The sequence below is a fragment of the Typopeltis vanoorti genome, chromosome 16 (assembly GCF_054136105.1).
Source record: "Typopeltis vanoorti isolate ZY-2024b chromosome 16, IOZ_Tvanoo_1.0, whole genome shotgun sequence".
NCBI lineage: Eukaryota > Metazoa > Arthropoda > Arachnida > Uropygi > Thelyphonidae > Typopeltis > Typopeltis vanoorti.
Window position 1 is genome coordinate 54142863 of NC_143564.1, and position 22792 is coordinate 54165654.

At 38.4% G+C, this 22792-nt stretch overlaps 1 protein-coding gene across 3 annotated transcripts in view; it reads right to left on the minus strand.

Moving 5' to 3' along the window:
- Positions 1-22792, minus strand: part of LOC150098027 (uncharacterized) — a 253275-nt gene that overhangs the window by 143858 nt on the left and 86625 nt on the right. For all 3 annotated transcript variants that reach the window (XM_090406362.1, XM_090406363.1, XM_090406361.1), the window contains one exon: positions 17791-17938. In XM_090406362.1, coding sequence (XP_090262488.1) covers positions 17791-17938 — 148 coding nt within the window. The remainder of the gene's footprint in view (positions 1-17790; positions 17939-22792) is intronic.

Genomic DNA, 22792 nt, shown 5'->3' on the forward strand with positions numbered 1-22792 from the left:
ATCAATCTTTAAAGCCTATTACCTCCGTATAACATTTGTGGAAATGGTAAGAGTCTTGGACACTTCAGGAAAAACTATTACACACTATTGGTGGTCATTCGATATTTTGAAAGGCATTAACAACATTGAGGCAGCTTGGAACGACGTGTCAGCAAAGTGTTTAAAAGGAGAATGGCGAAAACTTCTTCCAGCATTTATGCACGAGGAGAATGTTACTGAAGATGTTACCAAGCTTTTGCGAGAGGTGGGATTGTACGATATTACAGCTGAAGATGTGACAGAAGTCTTAGAGAGCCATGATAAACTGCTTTCGAATGAAGACTTAAAATTATTAGCCAAACAATTAAGTCAACATCCAAAGGAGGAGAAAGAAAACGAAGGTCTTTTGAGAGAGATGAAAATGGCCAATTTACAGCATATCCTTGCAAGCATAGAGACATTGACTGATGAACTCTGCGAAATGGACCACGATTGGGAATGGGGTGCGAACATAAAAAGGAGTGTAATCGCATCTATTCGACCTTACACTGAACTCCTTAAAGAAAGAAAAAGAAAATCTAGGCAGTTAACACTGGATACTTTTTTAAAAAAATGCAGGTGATCCAAAACCAGGAACTTCAACACAGAAATATGTGATATCTTTTCGAAGTTTCATATTTTTTGTATATAATTTTGTTTTTGTTATTAATAATTTTATTTTAACAAATATATATGTATGTATTATCAAAGCTTTAAATATAATAATGTTACACATACTTCATGTACATATTTTTTGACTGTGCGGAACATATCTTCATACCTCCCATTAAAATTGAGTTCGTTTTAAGCCCGTTTTTTTTTAAAACGGAACTGAGGCATAAACCGAGGGCTGTCTGTACTGAGCTCTATGGTACACCACTGGTCACCTGCCTTCTCCTGGACTCAACTCCTCCATAAACCATTCTGATATCTGCTGTCCATCACTCACCCAAATCACCAGTTCATACATCTCCGTTTGTTACAATTTATGAAACAGAATTCTATGTGGAATCCTGTCAAATGCAAAGTCTAACAATATCACTGACTAGCCATTTCCCTGATCCAACTCCATTCTCACTTTATTATAAAAAGCAATCAAATTACTAAGGCAAGTTACTGTCTAAGGTATCAGAAACTGTCTTTCACCAGTTTCTGGTACCTTAACCACCACTCCTGAGATGCTGACTAGCCTAAAATTTACAACTTCTGTCTTGGAGCTTCCTTTATTCAGTGGGACTATTTTATCCTCTTTCCCAGTATTGAAGTTTAAATTAAATAGCTTGGTCAGAGGAGCTGACAATTCCATGCATATTCTTGTAATAGACAGGCTGTTATGCCATCTAATCATATGGCAGTGTTCACATTGAGGTTGCGATATTTTAAACACCTCCAATTCTTCAACCTCCATTCTCCCCATCAGTCAATGTCACATCTAGCATTACGATACCCTCACCAACAATACTTTTTTTTTTTTTAAGTCATCCTTCCATAGACCTTCCTCCTTTTACTTGCCACATAACTAAAGAACTTTTCAGGATTTCTTCTGGCCTCATCAGTTAGCTTTTTTTTCTCATAATTAGCTTTGGCCTTCCTTACCATACATGTCGCCCTTCTTGCCTGTGCCTTGTACTGCTCATGAGAATGCTGATCACTGTATAATGCATCTCCAGCTTAATGAAGTTATTCATTTATGTAACTCTTACCTGATTTATTCTTCTGACACTGGGAATACATTCTGATACTACTTTCTTCAAACACTCCTTGACCACCTCCCATGCACCATCACCATCTCTCCCCTCCAAGTTCTTTTATCACAGCACTGTTTAAAGCGGACTCCTCAGCTTGTCATGATCACCTGCTTTGCAATTCCACTGATATCACTTCTTTAACAGAAAATTCTGCATAACTGAATTTTCTGTTAAAGAAGTGACAATCTCCCAAATCAAGACTACATGATTGCATGGCACTATATGGCAGCATAACTAGATTTGGTTACTGTTAAATTCTCTGATACCATGATCAGATTCAGCACTCTCGAAACTTTGTGTCCCTTCTTTACATGCTGATTCAAGTAATTATATCTCACCAGATGTATAAATTCCATTTCCTTCCCTCCTCCTAATATGTCTCCATAGTTGAAATCTCCCATAATAATGATGGCATTATGTCAATGATTTTTGTTTTCCTTCTGTAAAACAATAGGTAAAACTATAAAAACTGAAGAAGAATTGGAAAGAACAATTTAAAAATTTTACATGAAGAATGCAAACTTTTGGAATGAAAATCAATCTAAGCAAAGCTAAAACAATGAAAATAGGAAGAGGTGAGAAAAAAATTTCAATAAATTTAAAAAATCACAAACTTGAACAAGTAAAGCAATTTACATATCTTGGCTGTGTCATTATTCACAATCTCGAAAATACAGAAACGGTAAAATACAGACTTAATAAAGGATGGTCTAATATGAATAAATTAAACAAAATATGGAAAAATAACATTTCAAAAAGCCTCAAACTAAAACTCTATAAAACCATTATTATACCCACAGTAACATATGGAGCTGAGACTTGTACACTTAATCAGAAAGAAATACAGAAAATCAGAGCATTCAAAATGAAATGCTTAAGAAAAATAAATAAGACTCACTGGAACACACAAATATTAATAACTAATATTTAAGGAATTGACAGCGTATACTAGAAATATAGATTAAATAAACTTTAATATATACTTTCCGATATTTCGGCGAACGTCACGTTGCCATCTTCTTGGGAACTTACTAAAAGACACGTGCACACAAGTACTAATAACAGCAAATGAGACTGAAGCTAGGAAGCTAGCGTTTCCTAAAGTCCTGATGGTGCCCCCTGGTGGGCTATATTGGTAGTTCTTGGCCTTTGGGCTGAAGTTCTTCTGATAAAAGTTTCCCAAATTTGGGGCAGTTTCATGCATCCAAATTTGTTGAGGTTTGGCATGTTCCTAAGGGCCGAGGCTGATTCCATGAATAGTCTTTCATACTTGAACTTGCTGTGGTGTATTACTGTGGCTTTCTTCCATCTTATTCTGTGGCGAGTATCCAGAGCGTGGTCTGCAAGCCCAGAGTGGCTGTACTGGTAAAATCGGATGTAATCCTTGTGTTCTGAGATTCTGATATTTGCTGTCCTGCCTGTTTGGCCAAACTAGGACAGTTTACAGCTGCAAGGGACCTGGTATACACCAGGTAAGTCTAGGGGAAGTGGTTGGGCTTTGGTGGAGCGGATAAGGGATGCCAGTTTTCTGTGTGGTCTGTAACAAGTGGTCAAGTCATGTTTTTTTAGGATTTTATTGATTTTTTCCGAGGTGCCTCTGATGTAGGGAATCGTGATAGATTTAGAGTAATCTTTTTTGTGAAGGGGAGGGGGTGGTGGGTTGTGGATAACTGGGTTAAGTATTTTTTGGAGGGGGTAGCCGTTGGCTGAGAAAGTGTCACGGATGTGATTTAGTTCAGTGGTTAAGGCTTGATCATTAGAACAGATTATTTTTGCCCTGTTGAATAATGTTTTAATAACTCCATATTGTTGTGAGGGGGGGTGGTGGGATTGTTGGTGAATGTATCTGCCTGTATGGGTGGGTTTTCTATAAACTGAGAAAACCAAGGTTCCATCAGGTTGGCAGGTGACTAGTGTGTCTAGGAAGGGGAGGTTATTGTTTTCCTCTTTTTCCAGGGTGAATTTGATTCTAGGGTGTTGGTTGTTCAAGTGTGTTAGGAAGGAGAGGAGTGAATCTGGGCCATGTGGCCAAATAGCGAAAACATCATCAACGTAGCGAAGCCATATGGTAGGTTTTTGTGGGGCTGAGTTTAAGGCTTTCTCTTCAAACATCTCCATGAAGAAGTTGGCCAAGGGTGGGGAAAGTGGTGAACCCATGGCTGTCCCCTCTATCTGTTTGTAGAATTTTTCCTGCCAAACGAAATAGCCTGAGTTCATTGTAAACTGAAATAGGGCCGAGATATCGGGAGGAAATTTAGCTTGGATTAGCTCTAAGGTTTCTTTGAGGGGGACATTTGTGAATAGGGAGGAGACATCAAAACTGACCATTATGTCATTATGTTGGAGTGTAAGGTTTTCTATACTGGCTTTGAAGTGGGCTGAGTTTTTTATGTGTGATGGTGTATTGCCAGTATAGTGTGAGAGCGCTTTGGCTAAATGCTTGGCTAATTTGTAAGTGGGGGAATCAATGCCATCCACTATGGGACGTAATGGCACATTTTCTTCGTGTATTTTTGGGAGCCCATATATACGGGGGGGGGGTCTAGAGTTATAGGGTTTTAGTCTGTTGGTAATCTCCACAGGCCAAGAAGTGACCTTCTTAAGGAGCCTATGGAGTTTTCCATAGGCTCCTTAAGAAGGTCACTATGGAAAACTCCATAGGCTCCTTAAGAAGGTCACTTCTTGGCCTGTGGAGATTACCAACAGACTAAAACCGTATAACTCTAGACCCCCCCCCGCATATATGGGCTCCCAAAAATACACGAAGAAAATGTGCCATTACGTCCCATAGTGGATGGCATTGATTCCCCCACTTACAAATTAGCCAAGCATTTAGCCAAAGCGCTCTCACACTATACTGGCAATACACCATCACACATAAAAAACTCAGCCCACTTCAAAGCCAGTATAGAAAACCTTACACTCCAACATAATGACATAATGGTCAGTTTTGATGTCTCCTCCCTATTCACGAATGTCCCCCTCAAAGAAACCTTAGAGCTAATCCAAGCTAAATTTCCTCCCGATATCTCAGCCCTATTTCAGTTTACAATGAACTCAGGCTATTTCGTTTGGCAGGAAAAATTCTACAAACAGATAGAGGGGACAGCCATGGGTTCACCACTTTCCCCACCCTTGGCCAACTTCTTCATGGAGATGTTTGAAGAGAAAGCCTTAAACTCAGCCCCACAAAAACCTACCATATGGCTTCGCTACGTTGATGATGTTTTCGCCATTTGGCCACGTGGCCCGGATTCACTCCTCTCCTTCCTAACACACTTGAACAACCAACACCCTAGAATCAAATTCACCCTGGAAAAAGAGGAAAACAATAACCTCCCCTTCCTAGACACACTAGTCACCCGCCAACCTGATGGAACCTTGGTTTTCTCAGTTTATAGAAAACCCACCCATACAGGCAGATACATTCACCAACAATCCCCCCCCCCCTCACAACAATATGGAGTTATTAAAACATTATTCAACAGGGCAAAAATAATCTGTTCTAATGATCAAGCCCTAACCACTGAACTAAATCACATCCGTGACACTTTCTCAGCCAACGGCTACCCCCTCCAAAAAATACTTAACCCAGTTATCCACAACCCACCACCCCCTCCCCTTCACAAAAAAGATTACTCTAAATCTATCACGATTCCCTACATCAGAGGCACCTCGGAAAAAATCAATAAAATCCTAAAAAAACATGACTTGACCACTTGTTACAGGCCACATAGAAAACTGGCATCCCTTATCCGCTCCACCAAAGCCCAACCACTTCCCCTAGACTTACCTGGTGTATACCAGGTCCCTTGCAGCTGTAAACTGTCCTACTTTGGCCAAACAGGCAGGACAGCAAATATCAGAATCTCAGAACACAAGGATTACATCCGATTTTACCAGTACAGCCACTCTGGGCTTGCAGACCACGCTCTGGATACTCGCCACAGAATAAGATGGAAGAAAGCCACAGTAATACACCGCAGCAAGTTCAAGTATGAAAGACTATTCATGGAATCAGCCTCGGCCCTTAGGAACATGCCAAACCTCAACAAATTTGGATGCATGAAACTGTCCCAAATTTGGGAAACTTTTATCAGAAGAACTTCAGCCCAAAGGCCAAGAACTACCAATATAGCCTGCCAGGGGGCACCATCAGGACTTTAGGAAACGCTAGCTTCCTAGCTTCAGTCTCATTTGCTGTTATTAGTACTTGTGTGCACGTGTCTTTTAGTAAGTTCCCAAGAAGATGGCAACGTGACGTTCGCCGAAATATCGGAAAGTATATATTAAAGTTTATTTAATCTATATTTCTAGTATACGCTGTCAATTCCTTAAATATTAGTTATCATGTTTAACCAGCATATAAGCCTCTCAACAAGAACACAAATATTAAACTACAGTGAAGACATCATAGCAATAATTTTTAAAGAGCAATTAAGATGGTTTGGACACCTCCAGAGAATGTACTTTCAAAGATTATGAAATATAGTCTTGAATGAAACCAGTGGAGGAAGATGATCAAGAGATAGACCAAAAAGAACTTGGTTATAGTCTTTGATGAAAAGATCATAATTATCAAACTTCAGAGTGATGAAAGAAATGGCCAGATGGCAAAAATTTTGCACATAGGGGACAACCCACCACTGATGGATGAGAAAGAAGAAAAACAACTGGTGCCAGTACTCATTCTTTGCTAGTACAAAAAAACTGAAAATAAAAAGTACATGAAAGAAAATTAAAAATTATTTAATGATATTTTTACTTCATAGTATAATATTGTTTTTTTGAATAAGGACATCAACACCAACCTTAGCTATAATTTCTTGGACTGCCATTGTGCTGCTATCCAACTTTGGTGTTCACAAGATGTTGAATGCATGCACATGCCCAATAATGAGGAGATACACAGAACAGCTTCAAATGTTAATACGCTAACGCTTTATTGTATACATTTTTTGTTGGGTGTTCGCTCTTGTTGTGCACCCAAAGAAGTCTTCTATGAAGACTAAACTAGTCGTGCAATCTAATTTATCTCTTGGCTTTCACTCATTTAATCTTTTTTTAAATATATATCTATTCTATATATATATAAAAAGATAAGCCAAAATTTTAAACGTTTTTATGGCACGTTTTTTGTCTATTGTTTTGAAATGTCCAACAATGTGTTTGTCTTCATGACAAACCCATTGTTGGACATTTGGACACACTGGGGGGGCTCTGTAGGCACCAGAGCCCCCCCAGTGTGTGTGTGTGTAGATAAAAAAAATTAATTTTAAACATAACAATCTTATGTACAGGATTAACCGGTTTTTGGTTCTCTACAGTCAGGCAGAGAGGTTACATGCTCATCCTTTATTGGGATATGTTACATAGGAATATCAGTTGTAAGGTGAATTACATTTTTTCATGCCATTAACAGTTATTTTAACATGATACTGTAAAAGAACATAACAGTTGCTATAGGACAATATTATCTATTTACATGAGAGTCACAAATGATCATTATTCACACTGTTAAACACGCAAAAACCTTTCTTTGGGAGGGGGGAGGAGTGATGTCACTTCTATGTTTGAAAGTGGACTATAATGTAGTCGCCTTGCTCAGCCAGGAGTTGATTCCATGGATTCCAGTCTTGGTGGAAAAGATCTAAGGTGTTGTTCTGCCTGTGGTGGTGGTGGTGGTGATGCTCATGTAGGACGAGTGCTGAGCTATAAGGGGCTCGCATGAGCCCTTTGTTAAATTTTTCTCAAATTTGCGAGCCCCTTGTTTTTCTCGTTTAATAATCTTGTAGAACTAGAAAATATCACCACAAAATGTATACATGCTACTATAATTGCTACTTTAAATTCATATGGATTTTCTGATAACTATTTAAAAATCATCTCATTGCATTTTGTTCTGATGGAGCTAGTGTAATGTTAGGAAACAAATCAGGTGTTGCAATCAAACTTCTACAAAAATTTCCCAACATTGTGATTTGGCATCGCATAGCTCATCGTTCACAGTTAGCATTAGACGATTCAATAAAAAAACATTAAAGAAATAAATCATTTTGAAATGTTTATGGATAAATTATATGCTTTTTATCATCAATCACCAAAAAATCAATGAGAATTAAATATGTTTGCAAAAGACCTTGCTATCGAAATTTCAAAGATCAGCCATGTGTTTGGACCACGATGGGCAGCTTGCAGTTTATGAACAGCTCTTGCTTTGTGGAGAAATTACTCAGCTTTATGTAAGCATTTTGCACCGAACGATAAATATAAGGGCTTTTTAAACCGACTTCTCAATTTGGAATTTTTAAAAGATCTAGCATTAATGATTGATATCCTACAGGAATTATCATATCTGTCAGAAGCTCTACAAAGTCGCAACATAAGTATTATAAGGGCTAAGTAAGCCTTTTTTTTTTTATTTGCTCGAACTTGGTTTTAATCTAACAAAACCCTGGTTCTCCAAAAGATGTGCCAAGGCTGTAGAGATGAAACACCAGACATACCACAACTGGCTGAAATCAAGCATCTCATCCTCCTTCAAAGCTTACATCGAAGCCCGTAATAGATGCAAAAAAAAAAAAAACAATCAACGTTTCCAAAACAGAGTTCGAAAGAGCAAAAAGCAGGAAACTAGCAGCCTGTCCAAACGGCAGCCAAGCCTTTTGGTCTCCTACCAAAGCAATTGGCCGTAACTTCTGTCCAACACTATTCCCACCCCTATCACACCCTGATGGCTCTACTGCCTCATCACCCACAGAAAAAGCCAATCTTCTGACCTCATACTTTGCTTCAAATGTATGCATAACTGATGATGGTAAATGACCCCAACCATTCCAGACACCCAACATACAATGCCTCCTATATCCTTTTGCCAGGATGAAATCAGAAAAATACTGTCCAAATTAGACACAAAAAAGTCTCCTGGTCTCGATGGCATTCCCCCAATTGTTCTGAAAAATTGTGCTCCAGAACCGACCCCCTATTCTATGTCACCCATATATACTCTCCTACTCCACTGGAATCTATCCCACAAAATATGTGGGATAGATTCCAGCTGAATGTAGACTGGAAATTGGTCTACATTCAGCCCATTCCCAAGAATGGTGACAAGTCACTGCCATCCAATTACCACCCTATCTCACTTACCTCAGTCCTGTCAAAGGTAATGGAAAAAATTAATTCCCACCTCCTACACCATCTTGAAGACACTCACCAAATAAATGAGAGCCAGTGGCAGTATGGATTCTGCCACTGCCGATCAACAGTAGGAGATCTACTCACATACATCACCCATCTCTGGACAAATGCTATGGAGAAGTTTGACGAATCTCAAGTGGTTGCACTAGATATCTCCAAGGCCTTTGACCGGGTCTGGCACCAAGACCTACTAGGCAAACTACCATCATTTGGTCTGACCCAGGACTTCTGTAGGTGGATTGCCAGTTTTCTGTCTGGATGCACACTGTGTGTGATGGTGGATGGCTCCATATCCTCGCACCACTCAATTAATGCTGGAGTCCCACAAGGTTCTGTCCTCTCACCAACTATGTTCCTGCTGTACATCACCGACCTGCAATTGACCTCCAACCCAATACACAGTTTTGCAGATGACAGCACACTACACTCCTTGCAAATGGAGTGGGCATTATCCTGCTGGTATAGTGCTCCTAGTATCCCGGCCAGGAATGGGAGAACTTGGGGCCATAGGATGTCGTCCACATACCGCTGCCCCGTCAATGCACCACATATCACTACGAGGGGGTGATCGGCTATCATAGGCTATGGCTCTCCAGACTATAATGCCTGCAGTGCAGGAGGTATGGTGCTCGATAGCGAGTTCATGTCTCTCATCATAGGCCTTTGGAGAATAAAGCATGCTGAGGGTCAGCAAACAGTAAGAGAGGAGAATAATGAAAGATAGAGTAGGTTAGTAGGAGGTAAAAGAGGCCTCAGTCAACCTGTTTAGCCTTATATGGCTAATTGGTCTGTGACACATATTCTCAATATATCTGTTCAAAAAAAAAAAAAAAAGAAAATTTAACCATAAAAATTTTGACTAAAGTTCACTTATAAATTTATCCTTAATAATTTTGTCAGTTATCTATGAAGGAGATCCATTGACCTGTTTTGAAAACAGTATTTTCAGTTAGAACATTTTTTTTTTTAAATTACATAAAAATTAAGGGACTTTAGGTTCGGTCAGTTGAATTGAAAGGGAACAAAATAAGGAACTAACAGACCTGGTACCACTGGGACTTAGAATGGGGTAGAAGACTGGCCCGGGAGATGCCGCTCACAAGGAGCAGCACAGCCTCGCAGTAAGCCTTCGCAGCCCGGGTTCTCAGATCTACCCCCCTTATTTGGAGTAAAGGAAACAGTGCCAACGAAAGCTTTGTGGCGAGGAAGAACAGAGTGGTTGTTACTTTTCCTAGGGAGAGTTAGGTGGAGTTTTGGAGATACTAAAGAAATATACAGGGCTTGATGCGTTCCTGTATAAGAAAGCATATTTTCGGTGGTTTGCAGTATTTGTTCACAAATTTAAAGTCACCTAGTAGATGTCTCTCTTGCGCAAGAAATTTAGGAAGATAAAAAAATAAACCTTTCCTTATTCTTGCGTACATTAAATTTGCGTCCCGTACCTTCCAGATGTGATACTTTAAGACGTTAATTAAAAAATGGCGAATTTTTGGGTCTTGTTGACTGGTGGCGGGAATTGCAGGTGTATGACCTCTTCTAGTGATAGCATCGGGATTCCCAGTGCTGTGCTCAGTCTTTGCCAGACGCGTTGGGCTGGTGGGCAAAAATAAAAGAAATGCTCCACCGTTTCCATGCCCCGGCAGACATCACAAAAGGGATCGCACGGACTGGGTACGTACCTAGATTTAACCTGTTTCACCAGGAGCTGCCCATAAGCTATTCGCCAGGCCAGATCCCGATGAAAAGGCTGTCCCCAGCTATTCTTGATGTTTTTAAAGAGAATTTCATTGTTTGTCCCGAGGTTTGGTGTATCACGCCTGGAGAGTTGGAAGAAATCCCAGTATACTGCTTTGGGTTTGTGTGCGAGGATTTCTGTTCCTTTGTCTCTAAGTACTGTGAGTGACAGTGTGCATCAGCATTGGGGTAATGATTGTTTTTATCGCTGTGGCTCTGCTAAAAAAGGAGAAAAAGGTCGGTTTGAATAGACTTATCCTTTCCATACTTATTTCCTGTAATTTTTTAACTGGTAAAGCTAGTGACTCAGAAAAGGGAACTCCTAGTATTGTTAGCGGCTGCGTATGCAGCGCTAAATCGTAGGGAAGTCCGGTGTTATGGAAATTTCCAAAATTTTTGATTTTGGTTGTTTGTGCATTATCTCGGAGACCACTGACTATGCTGAAGTTTTGCAGTATGTCAAGATAGATGCAGATAGACTCAGAGTCTGAGTGTGGCCACTACATCTGCATATGCTACTATTTTGCACTGTATGGAGACTTGGGGCAGTGGAATACCATTAATTTCAGGGGTGTTCTCTATTCTTTTGATGAGGGGTTCTAATGCTAGGGAAAAGAGAAGGGGGCTTAGTGGGCAGCCTTGCCTAACCCCTCTCTTTATACGGATTGGTTCTGTCAGAAACCCATTAATAGATAGTTGTGTCGAGGCCTCCGCGTACATATGTTTAATTGTACGCCAAAGTCTCAGGCCTATGCCTACTTTTTTTTAGGATGTCCTGTAAGTACGTGTGGCTGACGCTGTCAAATGCTTTTTCCAGGTCGGTGGAGAGAAGTGCCAGGGGGTATTTTTTTTCCTTGGCCAGTCTGCTTAGGTCTCTTAGCAGTAAGAGATTAAATTCCATAGATCTACCTGGGATTCCATAGACCTGTGAACTTGTTATTATGTTTTCTATTCCGCCCTTAATGCGTGTACAGATAATTTTTGCAAAAAGTTTATAGTCTAGGTTAGTTAAGGAGATGGGACGCCAGTTATTTGACAAGGTCTGATCTCGGTCTTTTTTGGGGATAAAGATTGTATAGCTCTTAGTGAATTCCTCGGGGATGTTTCCTGAAGTGAGGAATTCGTTAAAGATCTTTACTAGTGCTGGCAGTACAAGGTCCCAGATAGATCTATAGAATTCTATCCCCAGTCCGTCTGGCCCTGGGGTCTTTTTTGTTTTCATCGTTTTGCACGTAGCTTTTATTTCAGCTGCAGTTATCGGCCTGTCATGCAGGGCGCTAAGATGCTCGGGAAAACGATTGACATCCCACTCACTGAAGTCATCCGTGCCCTGCTGGTCAGCGAAGATGCCGAGATACTGCTGGTGAAAGTGACGGAGTATTTCATGGGTTGAATTTAGAATCTGGCCTTTCTCCTTGATCTGGTGAATCGTTCTTTCATCGTTTGCTGCCACCCATTGTTGATTGTAGAATGTGGCAGAGGGTGTTTCCAAATTTCTGAGATAGAGTCTCGTGCAAAAGTCGAGGTCATCGACTCTACTCTGCCGCTCTTGCTGCAGCTCTATTTTTACCTGTCTGATAAGATGTCCGCAGGGAACTCCGCTCCGTTCGCTTGACCGGTACCAGCCGAGTTCCCTGTAGAGATCCCTCAGCCGTTTACGTTGTTGGTAGACCCTTTCGCGCCCACATTTTTGAAACAGTTCCTTAGCCTGCCACTTAAAGTGCAGCCAGTTTTCCCAATCCCAGTTGATGTTTGTCCATTCATCACAGAGTTTCTGTAGCTGGTCACTAAAAAGACTGGGAAAGGTAGGAGGAAGCCTCCAAGGACCTCTGGCTGTTTCCATAACCTCTGGGAGTGTAATTTTTAAAATGACCAATTTGTGGTCTGTTGACATGTGTGCTCTGGTGTGACGTGTCCTTTGAACATACTGTTCCAAGTTTTGGGACACATACACCCTATCTAGTCTCGTCGCTATCTGGCCGCAGCACCACGTTGTTTCTACCTTCGATGGGTTATTCCTCCTCCAGACATCGACGAGATTAAAATTTACATAGCATCTTTTTAGAGCGGCGGTTCCGGAGTTTGCGTTCCTGCCTACTTTGTCCAAACGTGTGTCTTCCACACAATTCCAGTCTCTCGCTACTATTATTCTGCTTCCAAGAGGTAGTTTACAAGGGCAGAGAAGAAACCGCTTCTGTGGTATGGGCTGTTCGGGGCGTATACTGCAACAAGCCGGATGGTACGGCCACCGTACTTCCAGTCCACCGTTATTAGACGTCCCATGGCGTCCTTCTGGACGTTGAAAACCCCCCCGCGATTGGGGGGCGAATTGGTATCCCCACCCCTCGCGAGTGAGCATCCCCAAAGCACCAGTAGCTGGTGACCGGGTAGCTTCTCGAGAAGTTCTCCACTTCCCAATGCTTATAAAAATGGGTTTCTTGAATCAGGAGGATATTAATTTTGTACATTAACATTAGCTTCCAGATAGTGCTTTGCGCGAAGGGGTTGCGTAAACCGTTGGTGTTTAAAGTGGCAATTTTAAAATCCATGTTGGTGTTTGGAGGAAGGGGAGGTGTTGTCTGTTTGTTGCTCTACATGGTCCACCTGTGATTCACTATCGGAGCTGCTTGGAATATCCATAACGAGGTCGTTTTGAAATTCCATTTCTGTGACGCTATAAATGTCCGTGCTGCAGATATGTGGATGGGGTTCTGCAGGTTGTTCCGCTACTGGGGATGGGTTTCCTGGCTTTGTTACCACCTCCTCAAGGGGCTGGGTGCCTTCGTGTTGGCTTGTGGTTTGGATGTTGTCCATTTCATCTTCTAATGAGAGTAGGCTGCTTTGTTTAGCCTTTTTTTGTTTCTTCTGTTTCTGATTCTCTCGTGCGCTTTGTTGGAGCGCTGGTTGTTACAACTTCTTCCTCTTTGCTGCGGGTTTCGAAGTTGGCTGTTTTTTCCTTGATGTGGCGGGTTGCCCTGGGTGTCTTACCTGTTACGGGTTTCATGGAGGTTGTGTTTTCTGCTAATGTTTCTTTTTCAGTCTGTTGCCGGAGCTCTTATAAAGTGTTAGGAGTTAAGAGGAAGAGAAGTAATGTTTAGAACAGAAAAAGAACAACTTTTTAGAGGCTAAGAAGACTATGTAAAGTAATATGTTTGTGTCAGGATAAACTAAATGTGACAATCAATCCAAGAAGAGAAAGCTGATCTTAAAAAGAAACTGAAACATTATCAAAGGTGAGAGGGAATGAGGAAGGAATTTTTTTTTTTTTTGTGAGTAATAATGCAGATTTCAGATTTTTTTTTTTTAATCTGACATTGAAATTTATTAAGTTATCTTCACCCATTTGAAGATGCTGAGGAGGTCAGTGTTTAAGTCACTGGTTATGGAAGATCTTGAGGCATGTATCATTACAGTACTGCAGGGTTTATTGAATGAGGAATAAAGAGTACTAATTGGTGAAGCTATGAATAGGATTTGAAGACAGAGAAAGGAAGTCACTGATGTAAAGGAGGAAGAGCAAGGTGAGAGCACAAAACCCTGAGGTACTCCAGCATTGACGGGAAAATTTGACAAGTGGAAGCCACCCACCATGCCACACACTGAACAACCAGTGAGGAAGCTGGCAATCCAATCACAGCGTGTAGGAGAGAGAGGCCATAAGATGAAAGCTTGTTCAGGAGGCCTCAATGCCAGACATCAAATGCCTTTGAAATATCAAGAGTGATAACATGAGTTTCTAAATCTTTCCATGCCCTATGTCCAAAGATGAGTGAGATTAGCTAGGTGGTCAGCTATAGAACGAGAATGGTGGAATCCATTTTGGTGATCACTAATAACCGTCTTTCCATGCCCTATGTCCAAAGATGAGTGAGATTAGCTAGGTGGTCAGCTATAGAACGAGAATGGTGGAATCCATTTTGGTGATCACTAATAACCGTTGAGTCTCGAGGTAATGAAGCTGACTGTTGATAGCCTTCTCCATCACTTTTGAAAGTACTGAGGTGAGGTGAGAGTAATGGGTCGATAGATGGCTAACTTTTTTCTTCCTACTTGGATAACCAAGAAAGGGAGAAAGGTAATTATAAACCTATAGTACATTTTGTATCCATTTTTCCATATATATATATATATATATATATATATATATATATTTTTTTTTTTAATCAATTTCATATATTTTTAATAATTTTTTAGAATTTATTTTTAGACAGTCTGAAAACCCTGCTCTAGAGATCAAACATGGAACTTCTTCAGGCCTCCAATAAGCAGAGCAGTAGTCTCACACTGTGTGATTAAATTCATCTCCCCCTGTTGGTTGGAGAGCGAGTATGCTAACCACTCGGCTAACCAGGTTGGCAAAATGGCTGGATGTAGGTATGATAACAGGATATCACACTTTCTCTTTACAAAATGTATTTATAAGTTATGATACAGTTAACTTAATACCTTCAATAACATCTAGTAATAAATAGCAATCTTGCCTTGCACCAATGGTAAATTACACCACATTATTAATAGTTTTAAGGTTTGTTTATGTTACTGAATTTAAACATGTTTTTGTAATGTTTATGATAGAAAAGGAAGAAGGTCCAATACAGCTTAATTGTAAGGCACACAATGAAGAAATGAGTAAACAGGAAATACTCAAGTTAGTGTGCCTGACAAGGTTAGCTAGTTTTTGTTGTTTTTGACTAAGGATGGCAGTATTTTAAAGTTTCTTGCAGTCAAATTTGTTCTATAAAGCATAAGCTAATTCTCAGAATAGCCTTTCATTTTTGGAGAGTGAAGATGTGGTTTTCTTCATTTTAATGCATCAAAAAGTGTCAAGTTCATGACTCACTTCACTTTTCGGTATTGTTTATGTAATTTTTGCGTTATTATTTTTTTTTTTAGCTTCACATAACATGGAAGTCCACATTGACAGTGGTTCGCATAGACTCCTGATATTGTTAACTTGTGATTGCATCCATTTCTAGGAAAGCAGATAAGGAAGCTAGTTTTAATACAAGTGTTTTTTTTTGTTTTTTTTTTCAAAACCACTAAATAAAAAAGGACTAGTACTGTGTTGGAGTAGTTTGTGTGTTACTGAAGGGGGAATGTTAATGTTTGTAAGACTGCACAGTTGTTAATAATGAAATTATTTAACATTTATCCTGATTTATGTCTTGGATTGTTTATAAATAAAAACAAAAAAAACTTGGCTACATATTTCACATAATCTTTCACAAGTACAGCCATTCTGGTCTTGCAGACCATGCTCTGGATACATGCCACAGAATACGGTGGAAGAAAGCTACAGTAATATACCGTAGCAAATATAAATTCAAAAGACTATTTATGGAATCAGCCTCAGCCCTAAGAAACTCTCCTAACCTCAACAAATTTGGTTGTATGCGACTGCCCCAAATTTGGGAGGCATATTACATCAGCAGACCTTCAGCCCAACGGCCAACACCTACTTAGCCCGCTGGAGGGCACCATCAGGACTTCTAGGAGAATGATAGCTTCATATCTTCATTCTTAGTTACTGTGTTGTAGTGCCTGCGTGCACGTACCTTTTTGTAAGTTCCTTTTGAAAATGGCAACGTGACGTTACTGAAATATCGGAAATATTTATTAAAGTTTAATTTAATTTATATTCTAATCTACGTTGTTCAATTCCCTAAGTGATTTAGAAAAGAAATTCACATAGTCTAACACACAAGAGTAACTATTTCATATACAGTATATTAATTCACGTGATTATAAGCTAGCAGTGTTATTAATCTAATTTGCCAATTCTGAAAATTTAAGAAGTAGCAGAATTAAGCTGCTGCTAGTCAAAGTATTTTGTTACCCAGCTCAACCATGACCTCTACTGATGATTGGACTGTCAGATATATAAGCATTTATGGTCTTTAGAAACTACAAAATGGAGAAGTTGAGTGTGAAGGAAATGAGCAATTATTCTCAACCACAAACATACACATGCAATCAGTGAAAAACATGATGTCATTTTTGTAGTTGCACTAAATTGACTGAAGGATGTAAAGCAGACAGAAATAAGAATTCAGCCATTATGCAAATCTTGCATATAGTTACATTTGGAGGGGAAAAAAAGGCAGGACTAAATTTTCCTACTATCCTCACCAACACTCTCACTCCAATCCAAGATCAAGTATAGACCACAGCATGTTGTGCTCTTCATTAAACCTCAATTTATGTTGCTATTATGTTGCTTTTCATGTATTTGCTCTCAAAATGAATCACTTCAGCCACTCATATCATACTATTTTTTGGTAGCAATATCATGTGCAGAATTTCATATTGATATTATGTAAAATCTAGATATGATTACAATTAATAGTCAAAAATGTGTAAAAATACAGTACTAATGTCAAGTAGTATAGTCTGTTAAATAAAATGAGAGATGAAAGATTAGCAAAACAGCACTATAAACAAAACAAAGGATAGAGTTAGACATGCTTTAGAGGAGTAAGTGAAGAGCTGAGCTGAAATCTGTCTAATTTGGAACAAAGTGGTAATAGGAAAGAAACTAGTAATAAATATTATGTTGACCTATCATAATATTGCACATCTTCAAGAATAAACACCAAAAAGTGATTATGGTAAGTAGGTAGACAGTCATTTCTAACCATAATTGGAATCATAATAGTCAAATTATTTTTTTGTCCTTGCTTCTACAACTGAGTATGGAACAATTTATGCATCAAATAATTGTATGCAACCATTAAATTATACCTAATATTTGCACTGTCTGAATATCTCGAGCAGTGTTAATATCAGGTGGTTTACATAAAAAAAAACATATCGTTTTGAAATACTCTTACTATATAAGAATGCACACATACACCACTAAAAATTAACATGAATGAGAATACATGTTAAATTTTAGAACTATAACCATATTGTAGTTTGCAATCACTAAATGTGAGAGTAAAAAAAAAATTTTTTTTAGGTAGACCAACATTCACATCAATGAACTGACAACTAAACTGTAATAAACTGTAAAGACAATTTGAATGCACAAAATAACATATGAAATATTATGGATGCTGTGCAACTATTAAAAATAAACTTTGGTTTTTACCTTTAGTCAAATGTCCAATTTCTTCTTTATAACTATTTTCTTTTTCTTTAAAATTCTGTTCCAAAGCCTGTCTGGAAGCATCATAATTTTGTTTCTGGTAGCTCAGTTCCTCACTTAACTGAGTCACTGTATATTCTAAACTTGCTACCTATTTCACCAATAATATAAAAAGAGTTTATGAAAAATATAAAATATTTAAACACAGCAAGCTTATAAGCCTTCATTTTACTAAATGAAGGTAGTTTAGTATTTTATGTGTAATTTATTTATTTTATTTTTTACTACATACAGAATTGTTATTCACAATATGTACAAAGCAGTCAACTTCTTACCACACAGATATGACAACAGTTGTTCAGCAAATGCAGAAACAGAAATACAGATTAGTGGAAAGAAATTATTCAGTTTGTGAATAAGTAATTAATTCACTGTGATGGAATGATGTTTGTGAAAGTCTTCAAATGAATGATTTTCACTGCCCAGTGCAAGATCACCACCTGGAGATGGCTTCAGAACATGGTTCCCAGGTAATAAAAACCATGGCTCACATATGAAACTAAATACACAATAAGTTTACAACCTTTTGTGCATGGATTCACATTAAAAATTCACTTGAAAGAAACTCTGACAGCCATAAACTTTCAGAATTTATGTATCAAAAACAAATTTGCAAAAATATGATAATGTATTTATTTAAGTTAAGGGATATTACATCCCATATTGTTTCATAGCCGAATAAGAAACTCAAAGAGTTTCATGCCAAATATAGAAACTATATAAAGTTCAGCGAGTCCAAGCATAAGCAAATACCTGGATAGTGCAACACCTAACCCATTTGGTAGTACAACACTGAGCCAACTCATAGTAAGGGTGGAGCAAGCTCCAATCACTATTCTTGGTATTTACCCAAAGAAGCTAGAAACCTGCAGTTGATGGCAAAGTTTAGGGGGCTACACTTCAAATGTGGCAGTCATCCTATTAATAGCAGCAATGTTCAAGAGAACACTAACTTATAGGAATAAGGTCATCTAGGTTCAGAAGAAATGAGGAGTTAGTAAGGCCATGTTACAGTATAGACAAGCGAGATCTAAAATTCATAGCAGGTGGGAAAGATTGTTGGTCATCATGGAAACTGAGTAAGGATGTGGTTTAAGAAGAATGCAAAGTCAAGCGTCTCATAATGTGTGACATTGGTACTAGTGAACATGTTTTGAATGAATCAGCAAATGTTTTTAAAGAATGATGATAGTTATTTAGGCAATATGTGACCTAGAAGAGGCTCTCCCATGATAAGCCTGCATAATAATAACAACAACAACTATTTTGGATATCTACAAACATCAATGAATAGTCAACAATTTCCTTTATTGGAATTTTGGAAATTCTCCATATCAAAAAATTTCCCATGGTACAAATTGGCATTTTAAAAAACACTAAACCTTTGAAAGTGCTCAATGGAGTCTGATCATCATCAGCATACCCATGATGATAAAATGCATGTCTTTCATAACATATTCACTACTATCATTATGACAAGTCAGGGCTGGCAGATCATATTTTGGACACACAGTGTTCAGTTATCTAATCACACAGTATCACAAAAGAAAGTTATAATATTCCAGATATAATAGTCTCTTAAACTTATGACAAGCTGAAGATACTATTTCTGGAGTCAGCAGCAGCAACAAGAAGCATGGCCACATCAATTTGGTAAAACTTGTGGTGCCAAAATAGGGCCTTTTTTTTTTGTTGTTCTGTTACACTTGTTTCCAGTACTACTACCTGAATGCTAATTATAACAAGTTGTTAGTTTGAAATCCAGCAAAATATTGGCAGTTTAATAAATATCTTATTTATTTTGTTCTTGTGGGGTTGTGTTTAATACCACTAAACTTAAGGTAACAGTTTTTGGGAAATTGCATATTTTAAGAATCTAAACAAACATTGCAACTGAATTTAGAAACATTATGGAAACAAAATAGTTATTTGCTCAAAAACTCTGAAGAAAATGATTTTATAAGCTGTAAGCATAATACAGTAGAGAGCCCATTAATTTTGTTTCATCATATAATTAACAACTCAGCAACAAATATCGCACAGTAGGTCAAATGCTCTTCTCAACATTAGCAGCTTTAATCACTTAACAATTCAAAAGTGATTAAAGCACAGTCATAACTGTGTTTATAGCTAGATTTCCCAAACACTATGAAGACAGTTTTGGGAGAATCTGCAGAAATTAAGAAAGTAGAAAAATGTGCTGAAAACAATGTCTACAGGACAATTTAGACAATGAATTTACATTAAAGAGCCAAAAGGCTTTTTTTTTTTGGAAAAGTAAATTATTTAATTAAGGGGATAATAAATCCCTCATTATTTCAAAGCCGAATAAGAAACTCGAAGATTGAAATCTAAGAGTTTCATGCTGAAGAACGTTCGGCAAGTCCAAGCGTAAGCCAACATCTGATGGTACAACACTAGGGCAACTCAGAGCAAAAGGTGGAGCAAGCTTCGATCACTGTCCTTAATATTTTCTCATAATGTAAAACACAGCTCCTAGGAGATGCATTACTGTTTTACATTACGAGGGAAGGTCACTACCCAGACTGGTTTCAACCTTTATTGAGGTCTCATTAGTGAGTAGGTAGACCTGGATAATACCAAGGTTTTAGTGAACAGAGCTTACATACTTTACTGTACGAATTGCCAGAAAGGTGTACCCATATATTATTAAGTATAGTTTCTGGGAAAATTCCCATGTTACTCCTCTTACACTATTAATATGATAACGGCTATTATAGCCTGTTTTTGTTTAGGAGTGTCCCTTATTTTAATACATTGGCTAACAATTAATAAACAATTAATTAATAAATAAATAAACGCAGCTCCTAGGAGCTGCGTTTTACATTATGAGAAAATATGAAGGACAGTGATCGAAGCTTGCTCCACCTTTGCTCCAAGTTGCCCTAGTGTTGAACCGCCAGGCATTGACTTATGCTTGGACTTGCCGAACGTTCTTCGGCATGAAACTCTTAGATTTCGATCTTAGAGTTTCTTATTTGGCTTTGAAATAATGAGGGATTTATTATCCCCTTAAATAATTTACGTCACCGAAAAAAAAAAAAGCCTTTTGGCTCTTCATTGTAGTAATAATATATGGGTACACCTTTCTGGCAATTCGTATAGTAAAGTATGTAAGCTCTGTTCACTAAAACCTTGGTATTATCCAGGTCTACCTACTCACTGATGAGACCTCAATAAAGGTCAAACCAGTCTGGGTAATGACCATCCCTCATAATGTAAAACAGTGATGCATTTCCTAGGAGCTGCGTTTTACATTATGAGAAAATATTAAGGACAGTGATCGAAGCTTGCTCCACCTTTGCTCCGAGTTGTCCTAGTGTTGTACCACCAGGCGTTGACTTGCCGAATCTTCTTCGGTATGAAACTCTTAGATTTCAATCTTCGAGTTTCTTATTCAGCTTTGAAATAATGAGGGATTTATTATCCCCTTAATTAAATAATGAATTTACATTTTACAAAGGAATACTGTAAAATAATAAGTAACTAGAAAAATTACACCAATTATAATAATATTCTGTATGGTGCTTAATATCTGAATGCTCATTCAAATGACTTGCTATAAATAGTTACTGAGATTCAAATGAATCCTATTAACTATTTATTTATTTATGTAGCACAGAGATAAAAATACAGTAAATTAATGAGCAAACTGAGTATATGCAGATTAACAGTTCAGTCAACCATTCAATAGCACTATTTGGGAGTAAGTTCTTGAGAACTTCAGGGAAGGAATGTATGAAGCAGTCTCTGTGTAGACCATGCATCAATGATATGATGCATGGTCTACACAGAGGCTTCACAGTTGCCCTTTTGCACCACACGTCCAAAAGGGGAAGTGTGAAATTCCCCACAGATGTAATAAGAATGAGTACTGCAGCCTTGTCCTGTCCTATGTTTTGCTGGCTCCAGAGGTGCCAGGATAGATTGAATACTGGAGGTTTGACAGTTGGATCTGTGATCAGCTTCTTATTTGTAGTTTCTTCCCGAGTCTTCTTCACCAGTCAGTCCTGGTGATCATCATCTGGTATTTCCATAAGCCAGATGAGAGATCTGGAGACAGAGGAGCAGAAGGCTGATGTTATTTCTGATTTCATTTCTTTGATAGTAGCTTCTTTTCTGAAGAACAGAGGCAGGAGTGTATGGGATGATGTGGGAAAAGACAAGCAACCATGGAAGATAAGTAGATCTTAAGATACTAAAGATGGGTCTCATTGTTATGTTAAGCTGTATATTATCACAGCTTAACATAATAGTTGTGTGGTGACTGTGGCTCAGTCACCACATGACTCATGTATTCATGAGTCGTGTGATGACTGTGGCTCCAAACTGGCAAGCAATATTCTACACCTGGGAAGACCAGAGCCAGGTTTGCTGTGCTAAGGGTTGAGCATTACAATCCCAAGTTGTGCCTGTAAACTTCTTTAAGATATTCTACACCTGGGAAGACCAGAGCCAGGTTTGCTGTGCTAAGGGTTGAGCATTACAATCCCAAGTTGTGCCTGTAAACTTCTTTAAGATATTGTTCCAGGCAGATATCTTTAACCTAGTTTTTTCCCACATGTTGTTAGCATGTGAGGCTGTGATCAAGTGTAACTTTACATGACTGAACAATAAAGATCTATAAGGGTAGAAAATTAACTGAAGCCAATAAATAAACATAGCAAAAAAACAAAATTAAGAACTTTTATTGTTAAAAGACCATACGATTTAATGATAAAAAATACAAAGAGCCAACATGTTTCACTAGCCACTGTCTAGCATTTTCAAGGCTATACTGGTGTGAAAACAAATGCATCAAGTTACATGAAAAACATACACTTTAGTAACTGCTAGGCCGTTACATTTGATAATTCATGTTTGATGGCGTGCATGCGTTCAAATGCTTCAGTCAGAATCTGGTACATGATCACGTGTTGTGTAG